Raw genomic sequence first — 24,872 nt, 5'->3', positions numbered from 1 at the left:
GTAACAACCCTTTTGGTAAAGAAGTTTTTCCTAATATCCAACCTAAACCTCCCCTGGTGCAACTTTAGCCCATTTCCCCTCATCCTATCACTGGGCACGTGGGAGACTCTGCTCCGGATCTCCAGCCTGGCTTACAGCTTGATGTGCTCATGGCACTGCTTTTGCTGTGCTGAAATCCTCAGTGCATCTTCTCCCCTCCCTGCAGCATCAGTAATATCATTGCTGTGATTTTCTTCCTAAATCTCTTGTTCCTCCAGGCACCAGATGAGGTGCCCTTTACACCACGTTATCCCTATCATGTGTTTCAAACTCTGGTTTAACTGGAGTTACGTTGCTGGCTAAAAGTTGGCTCTCTTGGGACCTTTCCCATGGGGAAAACACATTTTGCTCCCCCAGCCAAACCTCCCCCATGGAGAGGGACTGGCACTTTCTCATCCTGGCATATGTGAGGGTTTCTCTGCCTGCTTTCAGGGCATCTCTCCCTCCCTCTTTCTTCCTTGGAGAAGAGCATACATATGTTGTTTGTACATATGGGGTTTTCTCCCCCCTCCCTCTTGGTCCATTGAGTGTTGCATCATGTTTCACTCCTGTTGCTGCTCCTTCCACATGTGCTGCTTTGGATTTGTGGGTGGGAGCAGGAGGGAGCCCCTCTGGTGGGCACGCTAAGAAGGAAAAAGAATTAAAAAAAAAAGAGAAAAATAAAAAAGGAGGGGGGGAAGATAAATATTTGGGAGGAGGGGGGTTAAGAGCAGAGAAAAACAAATTGAAACTGGTGCTAGGCTGGAACCAGCAGCTGTCTACCAGCATAGCAGGCTGGGAAGAAGTTAGTGGAAGAGTTCTGTGACATGTTTGGGTTGCTTAAAAAAATACACCCTCCTTCCCTTCCCTTTCTATGCTGCCTCTGTTTCTCACCCGCCCCGCAAGCACAAGGAGGGATTCAGCTGCCAAAGGCGGGCTTGCAGAAAATTTGTATTTAAAGCGATGTTGAGGGAGGCAGACAGAGAATGTCCACTGATGCGAATGTAGGTGTGCACGTGAGTGCCCGGGATCCCGCCAGCTCTCAGGCACCCAGGGGGGCTGGGGGTGCACAGGGAAGCTGCTGTTGAAGCTGTGAAGAGATGCCAGGGCATTGGCAAGCATGGCGCGATTATTAATATTTTTTTTCCAATGGAAGGGGTGGGAGGGCTGGGGTGGAGGAGAAAGGAGGGGGGGTGGAAGGTTGCAACACTTGGCTGGAAAAAATTAGAGTACAAAGAAGAGATCGATGAAAAGGAGTGGCGGGAAAGGGGAAGGAGGCTACGAACTGGCTGCTGTGGGAATAGCTTTTGGTTTGCTGAGTGGGGATGGTTGGGAGAGGGCTGGGGACGCGAGGTGATGCCGGATGGGGCTGGGGAGGCAGGCGGCGGCAGAGCAGAGCGCTTTGTTTTTGCCTTTTAAACGCGACTCTCTTCCTTCCCTGTCCACCCTCAGCAGGATTTAAGGATCCTTGTCCTTGGCTTTGCACAGGTCCAGGTACAGCAGGGGGATGGCAGGGAGCTGGGCAGTCCCCAGCACCCCCAGAAGCACTGCCCTGGGCACAGCATGGCAAGCACTGGGCAGAAATGCTGGGTTTTCCCCCCATTTCCAGCCTGGGTGTGTGCATTATCAAGCTCTCGAGTATAGGATTATAAGTGGGTAACCGAGAAGGAGGAATGAATCCCCTCCTGCCCACCTCTCCTGCAATCCCTATGTAGAGGGTTATTTTAATTTTCATGTATTTTTCCTAGCAAGGAAGAGAAGACTTGATTCCCTGGGAGTTTTCTGATTGTTTTCCCGTTGCCACTCCTTCCCCTCCTCCTCACTGTCCTCCTCCTCTAGCAGTACCCATAAGGCTGCTCTTGCTGTTCTGTATCATGCTGCAAGGTTACTTGTAGGACATGCAAAGCTATGCAAGGTTCACCATTGCCTGCATTGCTGCTCCCCGGTGCTTCTCATTTGCCAAGGGACGAGGCAGCTTCCAGGCTGCCTGATGCAGGCACCTGGCTCTGCTGGGCCCCTGCTTCATGCCATTGAGGGGTTTCTGGTGCCAAAACCCCTTCCTGCAAGTCTGCTTGGGCAGAAAAAAAAACACAGTAATAATCATATGGGGCTGAAACTTTGACAGCAATTTGTAAGGTTGGTTGATTCACAGGGGTTGGGCTGGAGTTTTGCTGTGACTTTTGTCTGAAAGAAAATGTTTTGCCCTGTGGCTCCCCTCTTCCCTTCATTCACAAGCTAGGGAAAGGTACATGCAAATAGCATTTTTAGGGAGGGACTTTTTTTTTTTTTAATATTTTTAAACCATTTTAAAATTGTTACCAGCACGAGCATTCTTGTAGAAGCCCAGTATTTGAAACCGAACGCAAAGATCTGTCTCCCCACCACACATTTCTTTCTGGCTCGTGCTGGGATTTGGTTGGTTTTGCAGAAATCAGAGACTGGGAAAAAAGAAACCCCTGCCTTCAGGTTTGAAAACAGGTCCAGATCCTGCAGATGCTGTTTTACCAGCAGCTGCATCACTGACACATCCAGAAGGTCAGGTTCAAGGAGGGTTTTCCAAAGCATGGGCAGAGGCTCATTAGTTTGCCACATCTCAGGAGCCTGGGGGTGGTTAGCTTGGCCCAGTTCATGGTCCCAGGTATGGGATGATCCCCGTGACCTCTCCCTCACCTGAAAATCCTGCCCTAATACATATCCAAACCACTTCAAATCTCACATTTGTTTTTGGACATGTAGGCTTGGTTTTGGAGCACCTGATTCTGCTCAGATAACGCCTTTTGGAAACAGTGTGATAAATGGAGGGGAACTCAGTGTGACTTAAAGTTGTTATCCAGCCCGCTCTCCTCATCCTCCTCTTCTCCAGGCTCAGTCCCAAACTGACACTGCTAGGATGGGCACTCATTTCTGGGACAACACTCGCCAGCGTTGTGGGGAGCGGGACATCTGCACTGATGGGTCTCTCTTCATTCTTCCTCCCAGCTGTGCTTTGACCTTGTCTGACATGGTTGCTGCAGCCTGGTCTTGAGCAAAGGCGATGCCATTGCCTCTTCATGCTCTTTGCTCTTTGGCACAAGTGAGGGGTTTGCAGTGCTTGGCCAGGAAACATTGGACTGGGTGAAAAAAAAACATGGGAAAAGTCAGCATACCTTCAATCAGATCCCACCTGGTCTTAGTGAATAAAGTACACACATGAAAGTACGTGTTTGGGTATGCGGACATGGGCTTGCTGTTTGCTTTTCAGTTGCATGTTCAGACTCAATGAGATGAGCCTTGTAGTTAAGCTACCATCCTCACCAAGGGTACATACCATGCAGATCTTGCCTGAATTTCCCTTGCTGATCGTTCTGGCTGGTGCTGCTCCCCTTTCTCTGGTCACAGCCCCCTCTTCTTAACCTGAGATCCCTCACCATGGGATGCCAACCTGCAAAAGCAAATGGCACCATTGAGGATTAAAGCCCACATCAAATTGAGCAAAGGAGACCCTGGCAGCATTCCTAAGCCTCATGCACCTGCAGAAAGTATGGCTCACACTTCTAGATGTGCAACAGCTTGTGTTTCCTACCTAGTTACATCTCTTAATACTCCACTTAACAAATAACAATTACCTAACGGATTTATTGACAGGATCTCAAATGTATGGACAAAACATTAATGTAGACCATGTGCACAAAGTAACATTGTATTGTGTGTTATTCGGGAAGGTAAACTGAGGACAGCAAATGAAGAGACCTTCCTAAAGCTTTATATTTCAGAGCACAGATCTCTTCTATTTCTTCAGTGTCTTGACAGTGCTCTGGAGTAAGGGAACTTTTGTAAGGGAGCTTGTCCATCTTGGTGCAGAAATGTTTCTCCTACCAAATGGTCCAGGTAAACCATCTGGCCATAGCCTCCCACTGAGTGTTGAAATGCAGTGACAATGCAGTTGAATGTCTTTGTCTTTATTCCTCCCTGTATCAGAGGTGTCTCTGGAGGTATTTCCCTGAAACATGATATCTCATGAATCTCCAGTTGCTTACTTCAAACCTCTTTTCCTTATAACACTTTATACTGAAACATTGCTTGCTTGGAGTTGTTATGAGATGCCTTGCATCTGGAAGGGTTAATCCAAAGGACTCTTCCAAGGCTGTCTTGCACCCCTTCTCCCTACACCTTCCCTACTCCCAGTGTTATTTTTTTTGGACCGGTAGCCTCGCATTTCCGTAATCTAAACGTGCAAATGCTTTGCAGTCACGGTCCAGTAGCTGGGTTAATCTCAGACACCTGGAGTGGCAGATGGCTGATTTGTTTCTGATTCCAGTTACAGAGAATTGTGCCACCTATTATCTTTGTACAGGCTGCCGCTTAAAAGGATGACTTGGGCAAAATCAGTGAAAAGCAAAGCAAATGCTCTCAGATCTGCATTACCACAGGTGAAAATGTGAAATATTTTACCTTCATGTGAAGAGCTTTAGAGGTAGACAAATGGGAGAGGAGGCACGAGGGGAAGAAGGGAAGATATAATTTTTGTACCAGAAGTGTGGAAGCACAGGGGCACAGGGCAGAGTGGGTTTTCCACAGTCATGATGTTGACTCACAACCACTTATCCTGTTTTAAATGTTTTTGCAATGTGGTAATCATTGGCTTTGGCTCCCTGCTTTAACTCCGTGTTTCCCTGGGCTACCCAGAGGAGAAATCTGCCTGTCTGCATGGGTTAAGGAGAAGCCTGGGGGACCTACCAGAACCGAGCAGGGATGAGGCAGCCGGGGGTGAACCCTAGCACCATGTGCTCAGGGGGTGGTCGGCACACAGAAAGATGTACTGAATTGGAGAAGAGCAAAATTTTGGATACTTTTGACTATTTTCCGCACAGTCATGCGCACAATTGTTATAAATGAAGTCTCAACTCAATCTGAATTTAGTAATATTTATAAAAGAAATATTTATAAAAGGTATAAAAGGCAAGTAAACAGCACTGGGTGTGTGGGGAATCTATGCTCCAACATGCACACATGAACATCAAACATTCTAAATATACAGAACATTGCTTTACATACTAAACCCAAGTATGCCTATACATACGTACGATCAGAAAAGGTAACAAACAATCCTTTAAGTTCCATGACTTAACAGTCTCCATTTTCCATTCCTTTTCTTGATTACACACCCAGACTGACTACCTGTTCAAAACTGCAGCAGTTCAGGTCACCGGATGCGGGGAGTGTCTGAGCCTGTTGCTGCCATCAGCGGGAGGCAAAGAAAGAAACTGCATGCGTGAGGTGTGAGCAGGTGGATGACCTGGTCTGCATGCTGGCGGAACTCAAGGAGGAGGTGGAGAGGTTGAGGGATATCAGGGAGTGCGAGCGGGAGATAGACTGGTGGAGCAACTCCCTGCAGGGCCTCAAGGAGAGGTACCGGGGTGAGACACCCCAAATGGGGGTGGACCCCCTGCCCTGTCGCCGTCGGGCAGAGGGAGGGGATCTGGGAGTTGAGGAGGAATGGAGACAGGTCACTGCTTGACCTCGCAGGCGATGCCCTCCCCTTCCAGCCCCGCCTTCCCAGGTGCCCTTACGCAACAGGTTTGAGGCCCTGGAGCTTGAGAGACCAGTAGCTGAGGAAGAGGTAGAAAGTGTACCCAGGAGGATGCCTAGGGCAAGGAAGTCGACTCCACGCCTCAGGACTGCCTCCACCAAGAAAGAAAGAAGGGTGATTGTTGTGGGAGACTCTCTTCTCAGGGGAACAGAGGGCCCTATTTGTCGGCCTGACCCTACCCGTAGGGAAGTCTGCTGCCTCCCTGGGGCGTTGCCAGGAAGCTTCCCAACCTGGTTCACCCCTCCGACTATTATCCTCTTTTGATAGTCCAGGCGGGCAGTGATGACACTGAAGACAGAAGCCTCAAGGCTATCAAATGGGACTTTAGGGGGCTGGGGCGATTAGTGGAGGGAGCAGGAGTACAGGTGGTGTTTTCGTCTATCCCTACGGTGGGAGGGAGAGGTACTGACAGGACACAAAAAACCCACCTGATAAACACATGGCTCAGGGGCTGGTGCCAGTACAGAAATCTTGTGTTTTTTGGCCATGGGACGCTTTACTCAGCACCCGGCCTGATGGCCGCAGACGGGTCCCTATCTTTTAGGGGAAAAAGGATCCTGGGCCAGGAGCTGGCAGGGCTCATTGAGAGGGCTTTAAACTAAGTAAGATGGGGGATGGGGCTGAAACAAGGCTTGTTGGAGCTGTGCCAGGGGGAACAATGGCAAGGCCAGAGGATAAGGCAATGGCCCAGCTGAAGTGCATCTACACCAATGCACGCAGCATGGGTAACAAACAGGAGGAGCTGGAAGCCATCGTGCAGCAGGCAGGCTATGACTTGGTTGCCATCATGGAAACGTGGTGGGACCAGTCTCACTGGTTGATAGAGTCCCTTGGGAGGCGGTTCTGAAGGGCAGAGGAGTCCAGGAAGGCTGGGCACTCTACAAGAAGGAAATCTTAGTGGCACAGGAGCGGTCTGTCCCCACGTGCCCAAAGACGAGCCAGCATGGAAGAAGACCGGCCTGGCTCAACAGAGAGTTGCAGCTTGAGCTTAGGAGAAAAAAGAGGGTTTATAATCTTTGGAAAAAAGGGCGGGCCACTGAGGAGGACTATAAGGATGTTGCAAGGCTGTGCAGGGACAAAATTAGAAAGGCCAAAGCTCATCTGGAGCTCAATCAGGCTACTGCCGTTAAAGACAACAAAAAATATTTTTACAAATACATCAACGCAAAACGGAGGACTAAGGAGAATCTCCATCCTTTACTGGATGCGGGGGGAAACCTTGTTACAAAAGATGAGGAAAAGGCGGAGGTGCTTAATGCCTTCTTTGCCTCAGTCTTTAGCGGCAATACCGGTTGTTCTCTGGATACCCAGTACCCTGAGCTGGCGGAAGGGGATGGGGTGCAGAATGTGGCCCTCACAATTCACGAAGAACTGGTGGGCGACCTGCTACGGCACATGGATGTGCGCAAGTCAATGGGGCCGGATGGGATCCTCCCAAGGGTACTGAGAGAACTGGCAGAGGAGCTGGCCAAGCCACTTTCCATCATTTATCAGCAGTCCTGGCTATCGGGGGAGGTCCCAATTGACTGGCGGCTAGCAAACGTGACGCCCCTCTACAAGAAGGGCCGGAGGGCAGACCCGGGGAACTATAGGCCTGTCAGTTTGACCTCAGTGCCAGGGAAGCTCATGGAGCAGATTATCTTGAGAGTCATCACGCAGCACTTGCAGGGCAAGCAGGCGATCAGGCCCAGTCAGCATGGGTTTATGGAAGGCAGGTCCTGCTTGACGAACCTGATCTCCTTCTATGACAAAGTGACGTGCTTGGTGGATGAGGGAAAGGCTGTGGATGTGGTCTACCTTGACTTCAGCAAGGCTTTTGACACCGTTTCCCACAGCATTCTCCTCAGGAAACTGGCTGCTCTTGGCTTGGACTGGCGCACACTTCATTGGGTTAGAAACTGGCTGGATAGCCAGGCCCAAAGAGCCGTGGTGAATGGAGTCAAATCCAGCTGGAGGCCGGTCACTAGTGGTGTTCCCCAGGGTTTGTTACTGGGGCCGGTCCTCTTTAATATCTTCATCGATGATCTGGATGAGGGCATTGAGTGCACCCTCAGGAAGTTCGCAGATGACACCAAGTTAGGTGCGTGTGTCGATCTGCTCGAGGGTAGGAAGGCTCTGCAGGAGGATCTGGATAGGCGGGACTGATGGGCTGAGGTCAACTGCATGAAGTTCAACAAGGCCAAGTGCCAGGTCCTGCACCTGGGGCGCAATAACCCCAAGCAGCGCTACAGGCTGGGAGAGGAATGGTTAGAAAGCTGCCAGGTGGAGAAGGACCTGGGAGTACTGGTTGATAGTTGTCTGAATATGAGCCAGCAGTGTGCTCAGGTGGCGAAGAATGCCAACGACATCCTGGCTTGTATAAGAAGCAGTGTGGCCAGCAGGGCTAGGGAAGTGATTGTCCCCCTGTACTCGGCTCTGGTGAGGCCGCACCTCGAGTACTGTGTTCAGTTTTGGGCCCCTCGCTACAAGAAGGACATCGAGGTGCTTGAGAGAGTCCAGAGAAGGGTAACAAAGCTGGTGAGGGGTCTGGAGAACAAGTCCTACGAGGAGTGGCTGAGGGAGAAAAGCCTGGAGAAAAGGAGGCTCAGGGGCAACCTTATTGCTCTCTACAGGTACCTTAAAGGAAGCTGTAGCGAGGTGGGGGTTGGTCTGTTGTCACCATGTGCCTGGTGACAGGACGAGGGGGAACGGGCTAAAGTTGCACCAGGGGAGTTTTAGGTTGGATGTTAGGAAGAACTTCTTTACCGAAAGGGTTGTTAGACATTGGAACGGGCTGCCCAGGGAAGTGTCACCAACCCTGGAGGTCTTTAAAAGACGTTTAGATGTAGAGCTTGGTGATATGGTTTAGTGGAGGACTTGTTAGTGTTAGGTCAGAGGTTGGACTCGATGATCTTGAGGTCTCTTCCAACCTAGAAATTCTGTAATTCTGTGATTCTGTGAAACTAGTCTCCGTTTTCCATTCCTTTTGAACAATATAGAATATCCTGAGTTGGAAGGGACCCTTAAGGATCATCAAGTCCAACTCTTGACACCGCACAGGTCTACCCAAAAGCTCAGACCATGTGACTAAGTGCACAGTCCAATCTCTTCTTAAATTCAGACAGGCTCGGTGCAGTGACCACTTCCCTGGGGAGCCTGTTCCAGTGTGCAACCACCCTCTCTGTGAAGAACCCCCTCCTTATGTCAAGCCTAAATTTCCCCTGCCTCAGCTTAACCCTGTTCCCGCGGGTCCTGTCACTGGTGTTAATGGAGAAAAGGTCTCCTGCCTCTCGACACCCCCTTACGAGGAAGTTGTAGACTGCGATGAGGTCTCCCCTCAGCCTCCTCTTCTCCAGGCTGAACAGGCCCAGTGACCTCAGCCGTTCCTCGTACGTCTTCCCCTCCAGGCCTTTCACCATCTTCGTAGCCCTCCTCTGGACACTCTCCAACAGTTTCATGTCCTTTTTATACTGTGGTGCCCAGAACTGCACACAGTACTCGAGGTGAGGCCGCACCAGCGCAGAGTAGAGCGGGACAATCACCTCCCTTGACCTACTAGCGATGCCGTGCTTGATGCACCCCAGGACACGGTTGGCCCTCCTGGCTGCCAGGGCACACTGCTGGCTCATATTCAACTTGCTGTCTACCACGACCCCCAGATCCCTCTCTTCTAGGCTGCTCTCCAGCGTCTCATCGCCCAGTCTGTACGTGCAGCCAGGGTTTCCCCGTCCCAGGTGCAGGACCCAGCACTTGCTCTTATTGAACTTCATGCGGTTGGTGATCGCCCAGCTCTCCAACCTATCCAGATCCCTCTGCAAGGCCTTTCCACCCTCAACAGAGTCCACAACTCCTCCAAGTTTGGTGTCATCAGCAAACTTGCTCAAAATACCTTCTATTCCTACATCCAGATCGTTTATAAAAATATTGAAAAGTACCGGCCCTAAAATGGAGCCTTGAGGGACCCCACTGGTGACCTCCCGCCAGCCTGACGCAGCCCCATTCACCATAACCCTTTGGGCCCTGCCCGTTAGCCAATTGCTCACCCATCGTATGATGTTTTTATTTAGCTGTATGCTGGACATTTTGTCCAGTAGGATCCTATGGGAAACCGTGTCAAAAGCCTTGCTGAAGTCCAAAAAAATCCTATCAGCTGGTTTCCCTTGGTCCACCATACGGGTGATCTTATCATAAAAGGAAATCAGGTTAGTTAGGCAGGACCTACCCTTCACAAACCCATGCTGGCTGGGACCAATGACTGCTTTGTCCCCCATATATATCTTGCTTTAATATATCTTGCTTTAAGTTTTTAAGCAACTCGGTCTTCAGGCCTTATGTATCCCGTTCTTCCCGGATTAAAGAAAAGCATATCCATCTCCTTTTCAAGGCCAATGAGGCCTGAGTCAAAAGGCACGTTCAGGTCAGCAGGGGGCGTAACAGCAAAAGCCTTTGATGGCTGTAGCAGCAGAAGGGCCCATGGCGTAGCAGTCAGATCAGTAAAGGAGCCCGCAGCTCCCTCACAATGAAGATTCTCTTTTTTCTCTTTGTTCTGGGAAACGCCATAGAGACAGATGAAGAATTTGGGAAGAGAGTGTGGGTTCCCTGTGCAGAGTCCAATGATGAAATCTCTGAACAAGGTAAGAGCAAGGGGTTGTGGCTCTGAAGGGTTTTGTTGCTTCCTTTTCCCCTTCCAAACCTGTTATTGAAGTGGTAGACGTGAAATGTAGGATGTGTGTAGCACAGGAACTGATATTCCAAGTGCTAAGTGAAAGAGCCTAAAAAGATCAAGCTAAATAGGGCTTCTTTTTAATGCATGCCATTATGATGGTTTGGGTTTTAGAACAGTTTGTATTGTTTCCAAATTATCTACCTGTAATTGTTATCAGCCTCCTGATACCAGGACCTAATTAGGAAGTAAGAGCCTTAAATAGGCTATTTGCATAGTGAGCTTCCATATGTCTCCTTGTGCAATTTATTTGCTTCACTCCATTGAGATATAATGAGAATGAAACTCCTCAAACTGCCTTTGACTCTGAGGCTCTCTTCTTCATCTCCTCTGCAGTTAGAGGCCACTATTAAGAAGATAATATCTATTTCCCTTTGTTCAGAAAGAAAAAGCAACTGTACTGCTACCCTTATTCCAGATCAGCCAAGTTTTTCTATTTCCCAGTTTCCAATGGAAATAGAATGAGAAACAGCCAAACAACCCACAGACAGCCTGTGAAAAAATGTAATGCTGTCAGAGAAAGCGCAAGGAAGGTTAGGACAGGCTGATCTCGAAGACACTATCCACCATAACTAGGGCTCCTAAAAACCTGATGAGGACTAATGTCCTTGTTTTTTCAGCGGAAGTACAGGTCCCATTTAAAGAGTTCTAAGCTGGTTCTGTTTGGATTTCTTCCTTCCAGGATGTTATTAAGGGGGAAAGGTTGTTTCAAGGCTGCTTAAGTTTTGTCCTAGTTTTGAATATTTAGCTCAATCTGGAACAACACACATTCTGGGGCCCTCTGCTCACGTAATTTTGCAAAGTGTGTTCTTTAAATACAGTTTCAGAAGATATCCTTTATTTCCAAACTCCTCTTACATGCATGACTCCACCCCATCCTTCATTCTTTTATTCCCATCATCCTGAAGGTAGCAAAACTTAAGCATATGATGGGGTGCCATTTTCCATAGGGATGAACTTTAATGACTGATCAAAGTGTTGTCTTCTCTGCTCTGCTCTGCTCTGCTCTCCTCATCAGGATCTTATTTCATTTCCTGGTGTAAGTTAGTTCCACATGCAATGATTTTGTTTATGATAACTCAGTTGCAAGTTCCCTTCCAACAACTGCTGTTTCCTTCTAGAAGGGAGGTTAGTGTTGGTCCCCTTATAGTGATAATTATAATCAGACCTGTCATCCTTCACACAGTCTACGCTTATCACTTGGATTTAGGAGGATTTTTCCTGAAGCCTATTACCAGTGCAGCTTCTTAGGGAAAAATAGTCATGACTTTTCAGCTAATTTTTGATGGCTCTCAGGTTTGAAAGCACAGAGAGAAGCAAAATGACTGCCAGTTGCAGTTAAAGGCACTGTCTGTCTATCGGGGTGTAAAGCTCTGCATCTGGAGAGCAGGGATAGACAGACAGTCTGGGGAGCACAGCATTTTAATGCGGCTGTGACAACTCCTCACATGTGCAGGAGACACAAGGCAGTGCTTTTTCCAACTGCAGCACTCCCCACCCCCCGAGCTCTGCAGACCTGCCAGACAAGGGCTCCGGGTGTCAGGCGGTGCTTGGCAGTGGCACCTTCTCTCCCTGCTGTTTTGGGTAGCGATCTGTGGTTCTGCCCGTGTCAAGCCGCTTGGCCGCAGATGGCCAGAGGAGCGGCTGCTGTTTGCGGCAATGGCTGGAGGTGATGGACAGCACCCAGGGATGGGCTCAGAAAGGGACTGACGGACCCGCTGCCACCTGCATGCGGCACTGCGGCGGTGACCGACTGGCCAGTGCCATGGTGGGAAGTCTCTCAGTGTTTTCTCTATCCCAGGACGTGTAGAAAATTACTCACCCTAGTGTTTTTTGCTGGGAGAGGCATCTCACCATTTAGTAGAATCACCCTCATTTTCACTTCATTACTCCCATTGATATGCTAATAACCTCTCTCTTTGGCTTTTGCTTTTTGCTAACTTAAAAAAGCAATATGACAGTTTCATTAGTCTAAATGAGTGATGTATTTTTCAGTCCCTCCTGTGTTGTCACCATGCTCTATGTTCTCAGAGAGCTGGACTCCCTTGGTCATGGCAGGAGTTGAAGATGGTCAGTGCTTTATAGCTTTTGTAGCAGAGGAAATGGTGGGACAGTGGGAACTTGTGTTCTCTGCAGCTATGTACTGACAGTGTGCAGGGATATGATTTGCCTTTGTTTTATTTAAATTTACTGGCAACTCAAGATTTATCTATCAGGTGTCACTCCCTGAAGGAAGATACCACATAGCAAAGACTTCATCTATTATACAAACAGATTTGAGGCTTTGCTATTGCATTTCCCTGCCTGCTGTAAGGAGTAAAAATGCCTTTGGCTGAACAGAGTGATACTTAGTGGTAACATCTTATGACCTCAGCTGAGATCTCAAGCCATATTAGTGGACAGATTATGATGTGATGGAAAGAGGGCCAGGAATAGCTTTTTTATCGTGAGACCCTTTCTGTGAATATCCTTCTTTGTTATATTCAGGTGGTTAATCACCGGGGCCAGGACCATCATTTGATGAAAACAGGGGAGTGAAATATTGGAACAGGTGATCCAAACACACTCGAGTTTGCCAACTCCAGTTGGATATTACAGCTTACAGTTTCTCCCTAATATTCTCCTACCCTCCTGTTTCTATCAAGCGTAGGTGACGTTGCAACATTTGCTGTCATTAATAACCCCATTTTGGCAGGAAAATCTACACAAAATGGACCCTGAGTCCTTGGACTGCAGGGAGCTGCAGTCCCCAAATACAAGGGATGCACATTGTGAATACGGATATCTGACACTGAAGGGAAGCACTCACATGGAAATGTCTCCCTGTCATTTTTGAGATAATAAAGGTAATGCTTAAACCTATTTCAACCCTATTTAGAAAAAAATGTAGGTTTTAAAAATTTATAGCCCTGCTAGTGTTTTTCTTTTAATGGAACCAGAGACAAATGAGAATAACTTTTACACCAGTCTTGCCTACTTCCTGCTCAGGATTTTTCCTTAAACTTTGTGGTAGGTTTAAATTAGCCTCCTTTTTATCTTAATGGCCAATATTAATATTCAGCATCCTGGATAATTACTCATGAAGAAGAATGCTCATTCCCTGCTGACTCTGCACATCGGGAATGGTTGTGCCCAAGTTTGATCTGGCTGCCAAGGCCACTTCTGGTGAGGAAGGACAGGCGCTGGTGAAGTCCGAATGTTTTCTGGTCTACGTGAGTCATGCACAGGTAGGCCCTGCCGGTTATGGAGTCTGCAGCATAGCCCTGCACGTGCTAGAGTGGGGATGTCTGAGTTGTGCAAGTGTTGTTTCTTCTTGAGCCGAATGATCTGCTTGTTTCCCCAAAGGGAGAGAGAAGGGCAGTGCAAGAATCCTGAGCTACTCTCAGCGTAGTGGGGATGCTGAGGCACCAGGTCTGGAAAACAATAGCTGCCACAGCCAAAAGGAAACTCTTTGAAAATGAGGAGGTTATGGAGGTGGAGGAAATACACAGCAGGACACCGTCTCCTCTTATCTCCCCCAGCCTCTTCAATCAGGTGCCTGCTGGGCTTCCCACTTCTCCTGCCTTTAGCAGTAGATCATAGGATCATAAGGCATTATCTGTTGGCATTAACTCATCCACCATCCTCCTGGCATTATAGCTCCCCGAGTCAGGGAGCCACAGCGAAACATGGATACTATGAGCCTACATTGGGCTTTGAACTGCAGCTGCCAGGGCTACAGAAGTTTCCAAGCAGGAACTGCAAGGAGGCACCAGTTCCCTGACACCAGTCTCCACCACCTTTCCTATGGGCGCTGCAGAAGGTGGGTGCAACACCGAAAAAGTGCTGCTGCTGAAATACAGCTGGACAAGTATACATGGACAATAATACATATAAATACATGGACATAATATAATAAATACATGGATGAGTTCTGGAGCACCGCAAGTGAAGCTGTTTGAAGAGGTGGGTTCCTCGGAAAGGTGCCTGTCTGAGAGTAGCAGCTTCTTCTGGTAGCTTGGAAGCCACCAAGAAGGCTTTGTGGTGTGCGTGGTGATGAAAGTGTAGGTATGAAATGCTTCCACCTTTTAGTGCTTGGGTCCCTGTGGGGAGGAGGAGCTTGTCCAGGCTTGGTCACACCGTACCAAGATCTTCTTTCTTGGTGTGGGATTGGCTTAGTGTCATTGGGTCTTCTGCCAGATGGCCCCTGTCTCGAAATACTCAGTTCTTCTCAAGGCGAGCTCTTGTGTTCAGCTTATTGTAGCTCAGAGGGACCCATGGAAACAGGCACACTGGACTTCAGGTCAGCACAGAAGCTCATAGAGAACGTCTTACGGTCCTCCAGAGTAGTATGGTTAGAGCATATGGTAACTACTGGAGGTAGGATGCTTTGTTGGGGGCATGCGATTTAAAGCGACAAGTGTTGAAGTTGTAGTGCCAGGCAGATGACAGTGGTGTGGGATGAGGCAAAGAGAACAGCGGTTTGTTTCTGGAGTTAAGCTGCCTGTGTATAACATCTTTGGCATTTTAAACAGAGAACATCTGGTTCCTTACAATTATTAGACACCAGAGATCTCTAGTATCTCACTGAGTAAGAGTGGTATCACGAACCAACAAAGGTTATTGTTATAACCAAATTTAGAGCCATACATCTCCCTTCACCTTACTGGAAAGTGGTGATCTTGGGCAGGAGAAGGGGAAGAATGACATTTATGTCATACCAGTGCCTTAGGCTGCATCTGTCTTAAGCAAATGAAGTGGCATCTGGGAACGTTGCTGGGCACAGGAATGAATATATATGGGTATATTCAAACTAATAGACCTTGGCATTCTTTTGGTCCATGAAAACTAGCAAACTTTTAAATCATTCCTAAGCATAAATCAGGGCTGTGGTGGTTTTACTCGGGTGGGCAGCCAAACTCTACCACAACCGCTCTCTCACTCCTCCTCTCCTCAAAGAGGAAAGGGGAGAAAATACAACATAAAGAGCTCGAGGTTTGAGATGAGAATAGTTTAATTAAAGGGAAAGGGAATGGGGAGAAAAAGAAACAAAAGAAACAATAAGTCTGCATGGAAGCACAGAGAAAAGGAAAAAAAAAATATTATCTACTTCCCATCAATAAGCGATGTTCAGCCACATCCTGGGAAGCAGGGCCTCAAAACGCGTAGCGGTTGTTCAGGAGGACAGCCCCTTCCCCCACGAGAGCCCCCCTTTGTATTGCTGAGTGTGACATCAGGTGTTATGGAATATCCCTTTGGTTGGTTTAGGTCAGCTGCCCTGGTTACGTCCCCTTCCCATCACTTGCCCACCCCCAGCCTGCTGGCTCTTGGGGGCTTGGAAGGAGTCCTGATGCTGTGCCAGAACTATGCAGCAATAGACACAACACTGGAGTGATATCAGTGCTGTTCCCACAAGATATACCCACAAGATATACCTTGGTCCTTGGGCAAAGACAATCCCACGAGTGGGTTTGCCTTTTCCCATGGCAAGGGCAACCCACACCGCCTTCCCCATCCACTTTCCCACATGCACTACGGGGACTTTAGTTTCTCCCACAGTGTGTAGGGGGTTTGTTTCAGCAGGACCAGGATGGCTGTCAGACCCCCTGTTGTTAACTAGCCAAATGGCCTCTGGTAGATTTATATCCCAATGTTTCCACGTCCCAGCACCCAATGCTTGCAGCATAGTTTTTAACAATCCATTGTACCTCTCAACCTTCCCAGAGGCTTATGGGTGATAAGGGATGTGATACACCCACTCAATACCATGTCTCTTGGCCCAGGAGGTGACAAGATTGTTTCGGAAGTGACTCCCATTGTCGGACTCAATTCTTTCTGGTGTACCATGTCGCCACAGCACTTGTCTTTCCAGGCCCAAGATAGTGTTTTGGGCCGTGGCATGGTTTACGGGATATGTTTCCAGCCACCCAGTAGTTGCTTCTCCCATGGTAAGTATGTAAAACCCTTGGCGGGTTTGTGGAAGTGGTCCGATGTAGTCAATTTGCCAGGCCTCACCATATCGAAATCCAAGCCATCTCCCCCTATTCCAGGGAGACTTTACCCTCATAGCTCGTTTGATTGCAGCACAGCACTCACACTGATGGGTAACCTAACCTGTGTGATGGCCTCAGTGGTCAGGTCCACCCCTTGATCACGAGCCCATCTGTAAGTGGCATCCCTCCCAAGATGTCCTGATGTTTCATGGGCCCATCGAGCTACAAACATCTCACCCTTACATCCCCAGTCCAGGACCACCTGAACCACTTCAATTTTCGAAGCTCGATCCACTTCTTTGTCGTTCTGATGTTCTTTGGTGGCATGATTCTTAGGCATGTGAGCATCTACATGATGTACCTTTACAGCCAGTTTTTCTACCCAGGCAGCAATATCTTGCCACAGGGTAGCAGCCCAGATAGGTTTACCTCTGTGTTGCCAGTTGCTCTGTTTCCATTGCTGCAGCCACACCCACAGAGCATTTGCCACCATCCGTGAATCAGTGTAGAGATACAGTACTGGCCATTTTTCTCTTTCAGCAATCTCTAGGGCCAGTTGTATAGTTTTCACTTTTGCATACTGACTCTACTCACCTTCCCCTTCCATGGCCTCCACAACTCGTCGTGTGGAGCTCCACACAGCGACTTTCCACTTCCGATGGCTCCCTACCACATGGCAGGATCCGTCAGTGAACAACACATACTGCTTTCTGTCTTCTGGCAACTCATTGTATGGTGGTGCTTCTTCAGCACAAGTTATCTCTTCTGGCGGTACTCCGAAATCCCTGCCCTCTGGCCAGTCCATGATCTCTTCCAGGATTCCCAGGCAGTTGGGTTTCCCCATTCAAGACTGCTGTGTAATTAACGCTACCCACTAACTCCACATAGCGTCAGTTGCATGATGCGTAGTGGGGATTTTCCCTTTGAACATCCAATGTAACACAGGTAGCCGTGGGGCCAAGAAGAGTTTTGCTTCTGTACCCACAACTTCTGAAGCAATTTGAATCCCCTCATATGATGTTAATGTTTCCTTTTCAGTTGAGGTGTAATTGGCTTCTGATCCTCGATAGCCCCAGCTCCAGAACCCCAGAGGTCGAACTCGAGTTTCTTCTGGCGTTTTCTGCCAGAGGCTCCAGGTAAGCCCATGCTCCCCAGCTACAGTGTAAAGTATGTTTTGCACAGCTGGTCCGGAAGGAACAGGCCCAAGGTCCACTGTACGAGTTATTTCTTGTTTGATTGTTCAAAGGCCTGTTGTTGCTCAGGTTCCCACTCAAAAAGTTCCTCTTTCAAGTCACTCGATATAGAGGACTCACAAGCTGACTGTAGCCTGGCACATGCCTTCTCCAGAATCCCACAAGGCCTAGGAAAGCTTGCGTTTCTTTTTTGCTAGTTGGCGGAGATATAACCATTATTTTGTTGATCACATCCGTCGGAATGTGGTGATGTCCATCCTGCCATTTTACACCCAAGAACTGGATTTCCTGTGCAGGTCCCTTGACCTTATTCTGTTTAATGGCAAAACCAGCTTTCAGGAGAATTTGGATTATTTTCTTCCCTTTCTCAAAAACTTCTGCTGTGTTGCCCCACATGAGGATGTCATCAGCGTACTGTAGGTGTTCAGGAGCTTCCCCCTGTTCCAGTGTCATCTGGATTAGTCCATGGCAAATGGTAGGGCTGTGTTTCCACCCCTGGGGCAGTCGATTCCAGGTGTATTGGATGCCCCGCCAAGTGAAAGCAAACTGCGGTCTGCATGCTGCTGCCAGAGGGATGGAGAAAAATGCATTAGCATTATTAATTGTGGCATACCACTTAGCTGCCTTTGACTCTATTTCATACTGGAGTTCTAGCACGTCTGGCACTGCAGCACTCAGTGGTGGCATGACTTCATTCAGTCCGCGATAGTCCACCGTTAGCCTCCACTCGCCATTAGACTTTCACACAGGCCATATAGGAGTATTAAAGGGTGAGCGAGTCTTGCTGATTACTCCCTGACTCTCCAGCTGGTGAACCAACTCATGGATGGGAATCAGGGACTCTCAGTTGGTGCGATATTGCCATCGGTGCACAGTTGTAGTCGCAATTGGCACTTGCTGTTCTTCAACCTTCTGCAATCCTACAGCAGAAGGGTCTTCTGAGAGAACAGGCAGGGTAGACAGCTGATTAATCTTCTCTGTGCTCAAGGCAGCTATGCCAAAAGCCCACCGGTACCCTTTTGGATCCTTGAAGTACCCTTTCCTGAGGTAGTCTATGCCGAGGATACACAGAGCCTCTGGGCCTGTCACGATGGAGTGCTTTTTCCACTCATTCCCAGTTAGACTCACTTCAGCTTCCAATACAGTTAGCTCTTGGGATCCCACTGTCATTCTAGAGATAGAGGTAACTTTTGCCCCTTGGGTGCCTAATGGCATTAGGGTACACTGTGCGCCTGTGTCCACTAAAGCTTTATATTTCTGTTGTTCCGTTGTGCCAGGCCATTGAATCCACACAGACCAGTAAATCCGGTTGTCCCTCTCCTCTACCTGGCCAGAGGCAGGGCCCCACTAGTCCTGGTTGGAGCATCTATCAATTAATTCTTCCAAATGTGAAGCAGAGGTCTCTTCGTCAGGGTCAGGAGTAATACTAGCCCTTCTACTGCCTCTGGGGGACTGCCCAACAGAAACTGGGGAAGCAATCCTCCTAGGGGCCCCTTTTCTTTCTGCCGTATCTTTCCGCAGCTCACGTACCCGAGCAGCTAGGGCCGAGGTCGGTTCACCGTCCCACTTCCTCTTATCTTCCCTGTGGTCACGTAAATAAAACCACAAGGTACCTCGCGGTGTGCGTCCCGGATTCTCCCTTGCTTGAGCCGGAGAATGCTGGCACTTGATGGCAGAAAGATTCTTCTATCTAGGTGAGAAGGAAGCTATGTGTTCTTCTAACTGTAGAGACAGTTTCTCCACAACTGAAATGCAGGCCCATACTGGGGCAGAGAGATTTTCTTCATATTTATGAAGCTGGTTGGATACCTTATCCACAGTCGGCCCCATCCCCTCCTCCCAATCCATTGCTGCCAGTGTGCTGGCATGTGATGAGGGTGCAGCCCATACAAACTTCCGCCACATGGACGTTGTGCATTGGACTTCATCAGGGTCTTTAGGTGTCTGGGCATTGTTCAAATTACTATAAATCATCTCCAGCACAGCTAATTCCTGCAGATGCTGGAGACCTTTATCCATAGTGGTCCACTTGCCTGCTTGATATACAATATCTTCCTTGTGGGGATACCTTTCTTTCACAGCTGATAGGAGTCGCCTCCAGAAGCTGAGAACCTGTGCCTCTCTCCCAATTACTCTATCAATGAGCCTTTCCCTAGAGAGAGATCCCAGGTGCTTGGCTTCATTGCCTTCTAGCTGTTGGCTATTGGCCCCAGTGTCCCAGCATCGAAGCAGCCAGGTGAGGATGAGCTCACCTGGATGATGACTGAAATCCTTTCGTATTTCTCGCAGCTCACTCAAGGATAGAGATCTAGTGGTTTCTGATTCATCTATGATTTCATTCTCTTCTCCTTGACGTTGCCATGATGGCGCTGCTTTAGAGCTGCCTGCCTTTTCCTCTTCTCCCTCATCCTTAGGAGGAGCTTCTTTCCTTACTAAATGAGCTGACTTTCATTTCCATTGTTTTGTCTTGACTATAGGGGCAACTGATACCATAGATGGTTGCCACCCACAACTACTTTGTCTCGGGGCAGGTCCTTGGATGATATTCTTAATAAATTGTTTGACCTTAGGGAAGAACACAAACACTAGAACTAGTAATAGGAGGATAACATCCGACCAAGGGTATTGAAAATACTCAAAGGCTGTTGCAATTAGCCCACAGGGAGAGAAGAAGAAGACACCACCCCCAATATTATTCACAAATTGACTGCTAGGGGAGAAAAAGAAGGCGGTTTAATTCTTAATATTTCCAAAAAGATAATCTCCAGGAGACCAGAATGATAACAATGCAGGGTCTGAGTACCAGATGAAACTGAAGGCCAGCATGTTACAACACAGCATGATAAAGAAACCAAACACAGACTTCAACACATTCTCCAATCGGATGTAGAGGAAAAAAGAGAACAGAGAATGGACTACATGCAACATAGTCACACAGAAAAATATTAACAGAAAACCGAACATTGTGACTAGCAGTATGTTAGTTGTAAATACTTTAATCAATTCTACTGTTATCTCAAACCTCGAGCCCCACGTTGGGCGCCAAAAAGGACTGTGGTAGTTTTACTTGGGTGGGCAGCCGAGCTCCACCACAACCGCTCTCTCACTCCTCCTCTCCTCAAAGAGGAAAGGGGAGAAAATACAACACAGAGAGCTCAAGGTTTGAGATGAGAATGGTTTAATTAAAGGGAAAGGGAATGGGGAGAAAAAGAAACAACAGAAACAATAAATCCGCGTGGAAGCACAGAGAGAAGGAAAAAAAAATATTCTCTACTTCCCATTGTTATAAATGGCTCAGTCTTTAAAATAGGACTATAATCAAAGTTTACAATTTATTAAAGGAATAGAGGTAAGCAAACAGCGCTGGGTGCACCGGGAGTCTCTGCTCCACCAAGACGCACACAAGTTATATCAGACGGTTGGTTTTTATGCTCCTAGGCTAATACATATTCAGTACTACTTCTAAAAAACCACAGGGTTATTATGATTAGTTTCCGGAATCCAAACCCTCCTACTGGAGCATGCATAACAGTCTCTGGTGGTCCCTCTGGGGGTCTCTCATGCTTAAGTCTCATAGTCTTCCTCCCTCTTGTCCTTCTCCTTTGTCCAACTTGGCTGTATGTCAGAGACTTGTACAGCGTCTCCTGCAAGCTTTGTCTTTTAGTCGTTCTTCAGCTTTCCCCGTCTCCTTAATCTCCTGGCCAGATATCAGAGATGCATAGTGTCCCATGCAATAGTCATAATAGTTAGCAGTTATTCTGAAACCCCCCAGATATCAGAGACTCCAAGGAAAAACCTCCAAATACATTTCCCTTCAAGCTCTCTATTGACACGAATTGCTAAAACATTACTTTGCAAGATACAGGAACCATATACATTAACCACTGTTTTTCTTAGACTTGTGGTTATACAAGGGTATGTAAGACAGAAGGTCACATTCATCATACCATGAGGCCCTAGCACTGTTCCATATTGACACGAATCAGATGAACACATTTCACACCATCAATAAGCGATGTTCGGTCACGTCCTATGAAGCAGGGCCTCAAAATGCATAGTGGTTGTTCAGAAGGACAGCCCTCTTCCCCACAAGAGCCCCCCTTTTTATTGCTGAGTGTGACATCAGGTGTTATGGAATGTCCCTTTGACTGGTTTAGGTCAGCTGCCCTGGCGATGTCCCCTTCCCATCACTTGCCCACCCCCAGCCTGCTGGCTCTTGGGGGCTTGGAAGGAGTCCTGATGCTGTGCCAGAACTATGCAGCAATAGACACAACACTGGAGTGAGACCAGTGCTATTCCAGCTACGAGTGCAGAGCACAGCACTGTGTGGGCTGCTGCAGGGAAAGGTGACTCTGTCCCAGACAGACCCAAAACAAGGGCTCATCCCAGTGAGCTGTTTGCATTTAGCTGCTGTGTTAGGGAAGCTAAGACATGGTTGTGACCAGAGATATGACCTGTTGTGTGCCAGCTGGCTGTGGTGTCTAGGAATATTTCTGGGCACATTTAACTTGCTAGTGGCTGAAGAGGCTCAGACCCATCTGAGAAACTGGACTCCATCATCCTAAACTCCATTTGTCAGCAGCAGGACAGAGAAGGGAGCCACCATCAGGGGCTGATTCAGCTTCCTGTCGTCCTGACTTCTCCAGACTGTAGGCAGAGGCTGAGGCTGCTGAGCCTACAGGGCTCAACACGCCGACAGAGGAAAAAAGTCCATATTGGCCCCATAATGGCTATAGTACAGGCACATGTTCTGCGTCTCTCTGAGCTCAGAGAAGTTTTAAGTCACTGAGTTTTCTTTCCTGAATCAGCAAGGGCCATTTTCCTTCGCAGGAAGTTTCCTTCTCCCTCATCATGTGGAGGCTCCTTTTTCAACAGGTTCCAGCCACGAGACTGTTGTTCTGTGTAATTTCATTTTAATGGTTTGGTGGCTGATAGTTAAATGTGTCCATAGGAGACAATTGTCTTAGACAAAAAGCTGTCAGTTGGCTTAGATATAATAAAATAGCTCATGGAAGGATATGGTGTTATGTCTTTTAAGTATAAAACTCTTTGTTTGATAAAGAAAGTTCTGTTTCAAGCTATCCAAATATATGGATGGATTTTTTCACACTGAACCAGAAACCTAGATGAAGAAATAATTTTGGCTTGACTACTGCAACCGGAGTATAATGTGTTGTTATCTTTTCATTCATTGAAATCTGTTCATTCACAAGGTGGTCTGATACAATAAATGGAAACGTTTTGTTTAAACATATCAAACATAACATTTTCCCTTCAAGAATACCTCAAGTGTTTGGTCACAGTGGGGATGAAGTTATTGACTGAATCTGGCACTTATTTGGAAGCATGACCTTAATCTGCAGTTTTCAGCGATGAACATATTTTCCCCAAGTGTTTCAGCAAGTCAGATAAGAAAATTATATTTTTGACATGTTAAAGATATTCCTTTTTAGACAAAGAAAGTGATATTCCAGCTGTATTACTGAAACTCAGTGCCCTGTGTTGCTTGTTAAAAGCTCCACATTTATTGTTTCGGTGTCCCAGTTTGCTTTCAAGTATCAGTGCACCGCTACATACCAAATAATCAATAGTTCTGTCAGTTGAGTATGCCCTGGAAATATAACATTACTGTTAACATCGATCCACGCAGCAGAAATCAAGGCATCGACCTCTGCAGTCATTACTTGCTAGCACCCTTGGGTTTTGTTTGCAGAGCAGCTAGGTTGAAAATCACGACAGCTGCTCCCTCCTTCCGTGCCTGCACAAATGTGAGCACAAGCATATCAGCAAACACGACCTGCAAATATGGTGCCTGGGGTTTCATTTCAGCCTTCTATGGATGCTGGGTGCAGCGAAGCAGCTGTTGGCAAAATCCAGAGGCATCGGCCCTGGTATTGGCTGGGAGGAAGGAAAAGCGGTGCTCTGTGCTGCTGCCTGGGCTCACACACACCCCTGCGGGTTTGGTGTGCCGTGCCCTATCTCTAGCAGCTTCGCATTGCAGTCGTGAATGAAAGTTTGGCAGATTGATTTTACGATTGTCAGTCTTCCCAGAACCAGACCAGAATTTAATTAACTTAAGACAGAAGCATGATTTCCTATAAGCTCTTTCCAGATTTTACTAGATCCAGATAAATTAAATCAGTATTTTATCTGTATGCCACTAAAATTAGTTGGCACAGTGATCCCCACACAGGTATAATATTGTTCTAGTCCCTTGTATTTAAGCAGGAACTGCATTATGATGCTGATAGCATTTCTTCATGAGGAGCTCTGTGTGAACTACAGGAGTGCTGGGGAAGGAGAAACCCAGATGTGAGCAGGGCATAACCTCATTGTGGCTCAGAAAAGAGATGTAGGCATTTGGAAGAGGAGTATGGCTCCACCAAGCCGTAATTCCCCTGAGGAATCAGCTAATGAGAGCAGGAGGAGCCCACCCTACATCAGGAGCAGCAGCAACCACCTGGCCCCGACATGGACCTGTCCAAGTCTTGGTGACTCTGCTAACGCGGCTTCCTCTGCTCTGCTGTCCCTGGGAGGCCCAAGAAGCAGGAAGCAATGTGGGGGGACATCACAACTGGTGGCCATCTTCCTCCCCTCTGCAGGAGGTATGTGCACCACAGGACATCCAGCTCGAGGTTTTTTGATGTTGCTTGCTTGGTTCTGTCTTGCTGGTGACATTTACCATGTCATCAGAGGTCACCTTGTTCCCAAGTTAGCCTTAGTTAGCCTTATCCTCCATCCAAGAGCTTCAGGTTATCTCCTGTATGGCAAGCTATTTAGCACCTGGGAGATGAGGCTCAAGATAATGCCTTGGGAAGTTTATGTGAGGAGCAAGAGATGCATATATTATCTTTCTGGGAGGAATCAAGGTCAGATTTAGTGTTCTCAAAGCAGTCTGAGTTGCAGATGAGACACAATGCGATGCTCTGCATCTACTGGAGTTTCCTAAAACCTGTCTTCATATCAGAAATTAAATTTCTGCACTTGTTCAGATAGGGAAGAAACAGCAATTCAGACCCTCAGCCAGCTGGAAGTGGTATGACTTACAGCTCGTGACTGCTACTGTGTGATATGTGGAGTCAGAGAGGAGGTCGTCATCAGCTGTGGCTGTGTGCTGTCAAAAATAATAAAAAAAGAGGCAATGCCATCGCTGCACACTCTTCAAAACATTTTTTTCTCTTCCAGCAGCATCACCTCTTCTCTATACAGCCTCATCAGCTTGCTTCAGTTGCTGAAACTGAAACCACAAATGATGTCATTATATCTTTTTTTCATTGGAAGGTAAATGAGTGGCCATTTCTGCCCTTATCTCCTCTTGTAGATAAAATGCCCCAAAATACCATCACTGAAGTTTAGAGGTCATTGGTGACTTTAAAATCCTCTCCAATTGCCTTGGATCAAAACCAAATGAAATAAAA

At 47.6% G+C, this 24,872-nt stretch overlaps 1 protein-coding gene across 19 annotated transcripts in view; it reads left to right on the top strand.

Moving 5' to 3' along the window:
- The window catches only part of LOC101791773 (SET-binding protein), a 323,956-nt gene that overhangs the window by 127,094 nt on the left and 171,990 nt on the right, over nucleotides 1-24,872 (top strand). For 16 of the 19 annotated variants that reach the window (XR_005261408.2, XM_072030466.1, XM_038169501.2 and 13 more), the window contains one exon: nucleotides 10,129-10,200. The exons of the other annotated variants lie outside the window; for them this stretch is intronic. Coding sequence is in view for 15 of the 16 variants with exons in the window: in XM_072030466.1 (XP_071886567.1) it covers nucleotides 10,129-10,200 (72 nt within the window). In the remaining variant the exon portion in view is untranslated. The remainder of the gene's footprint in view (nucleotides 1-10,128; nucleotides 10,201-24,872) is intronic. 19 annotated transcript variants of the gene reach the window in all.

The sequence above is a fragment of the Anas platyrhynchos genome, chromosome W, assembly GCF_047663525.1.
Source record: "Anas platyrhynchos isolate ZD024472 breed Pekin duck chromosome W, IASCAAS_PekinDuck_T2T, whole genome shotgun sequence".
NCBI lineage: Eukaryota > Metazoa > Chordata > Aves > Anseriformes > Anatidae > Anas > Anas platyrhynchos.
Note: the sequence above shows the minus strand (reverse complement) of the source record. Positions and strands in the feature narration are given on the sequence as shown.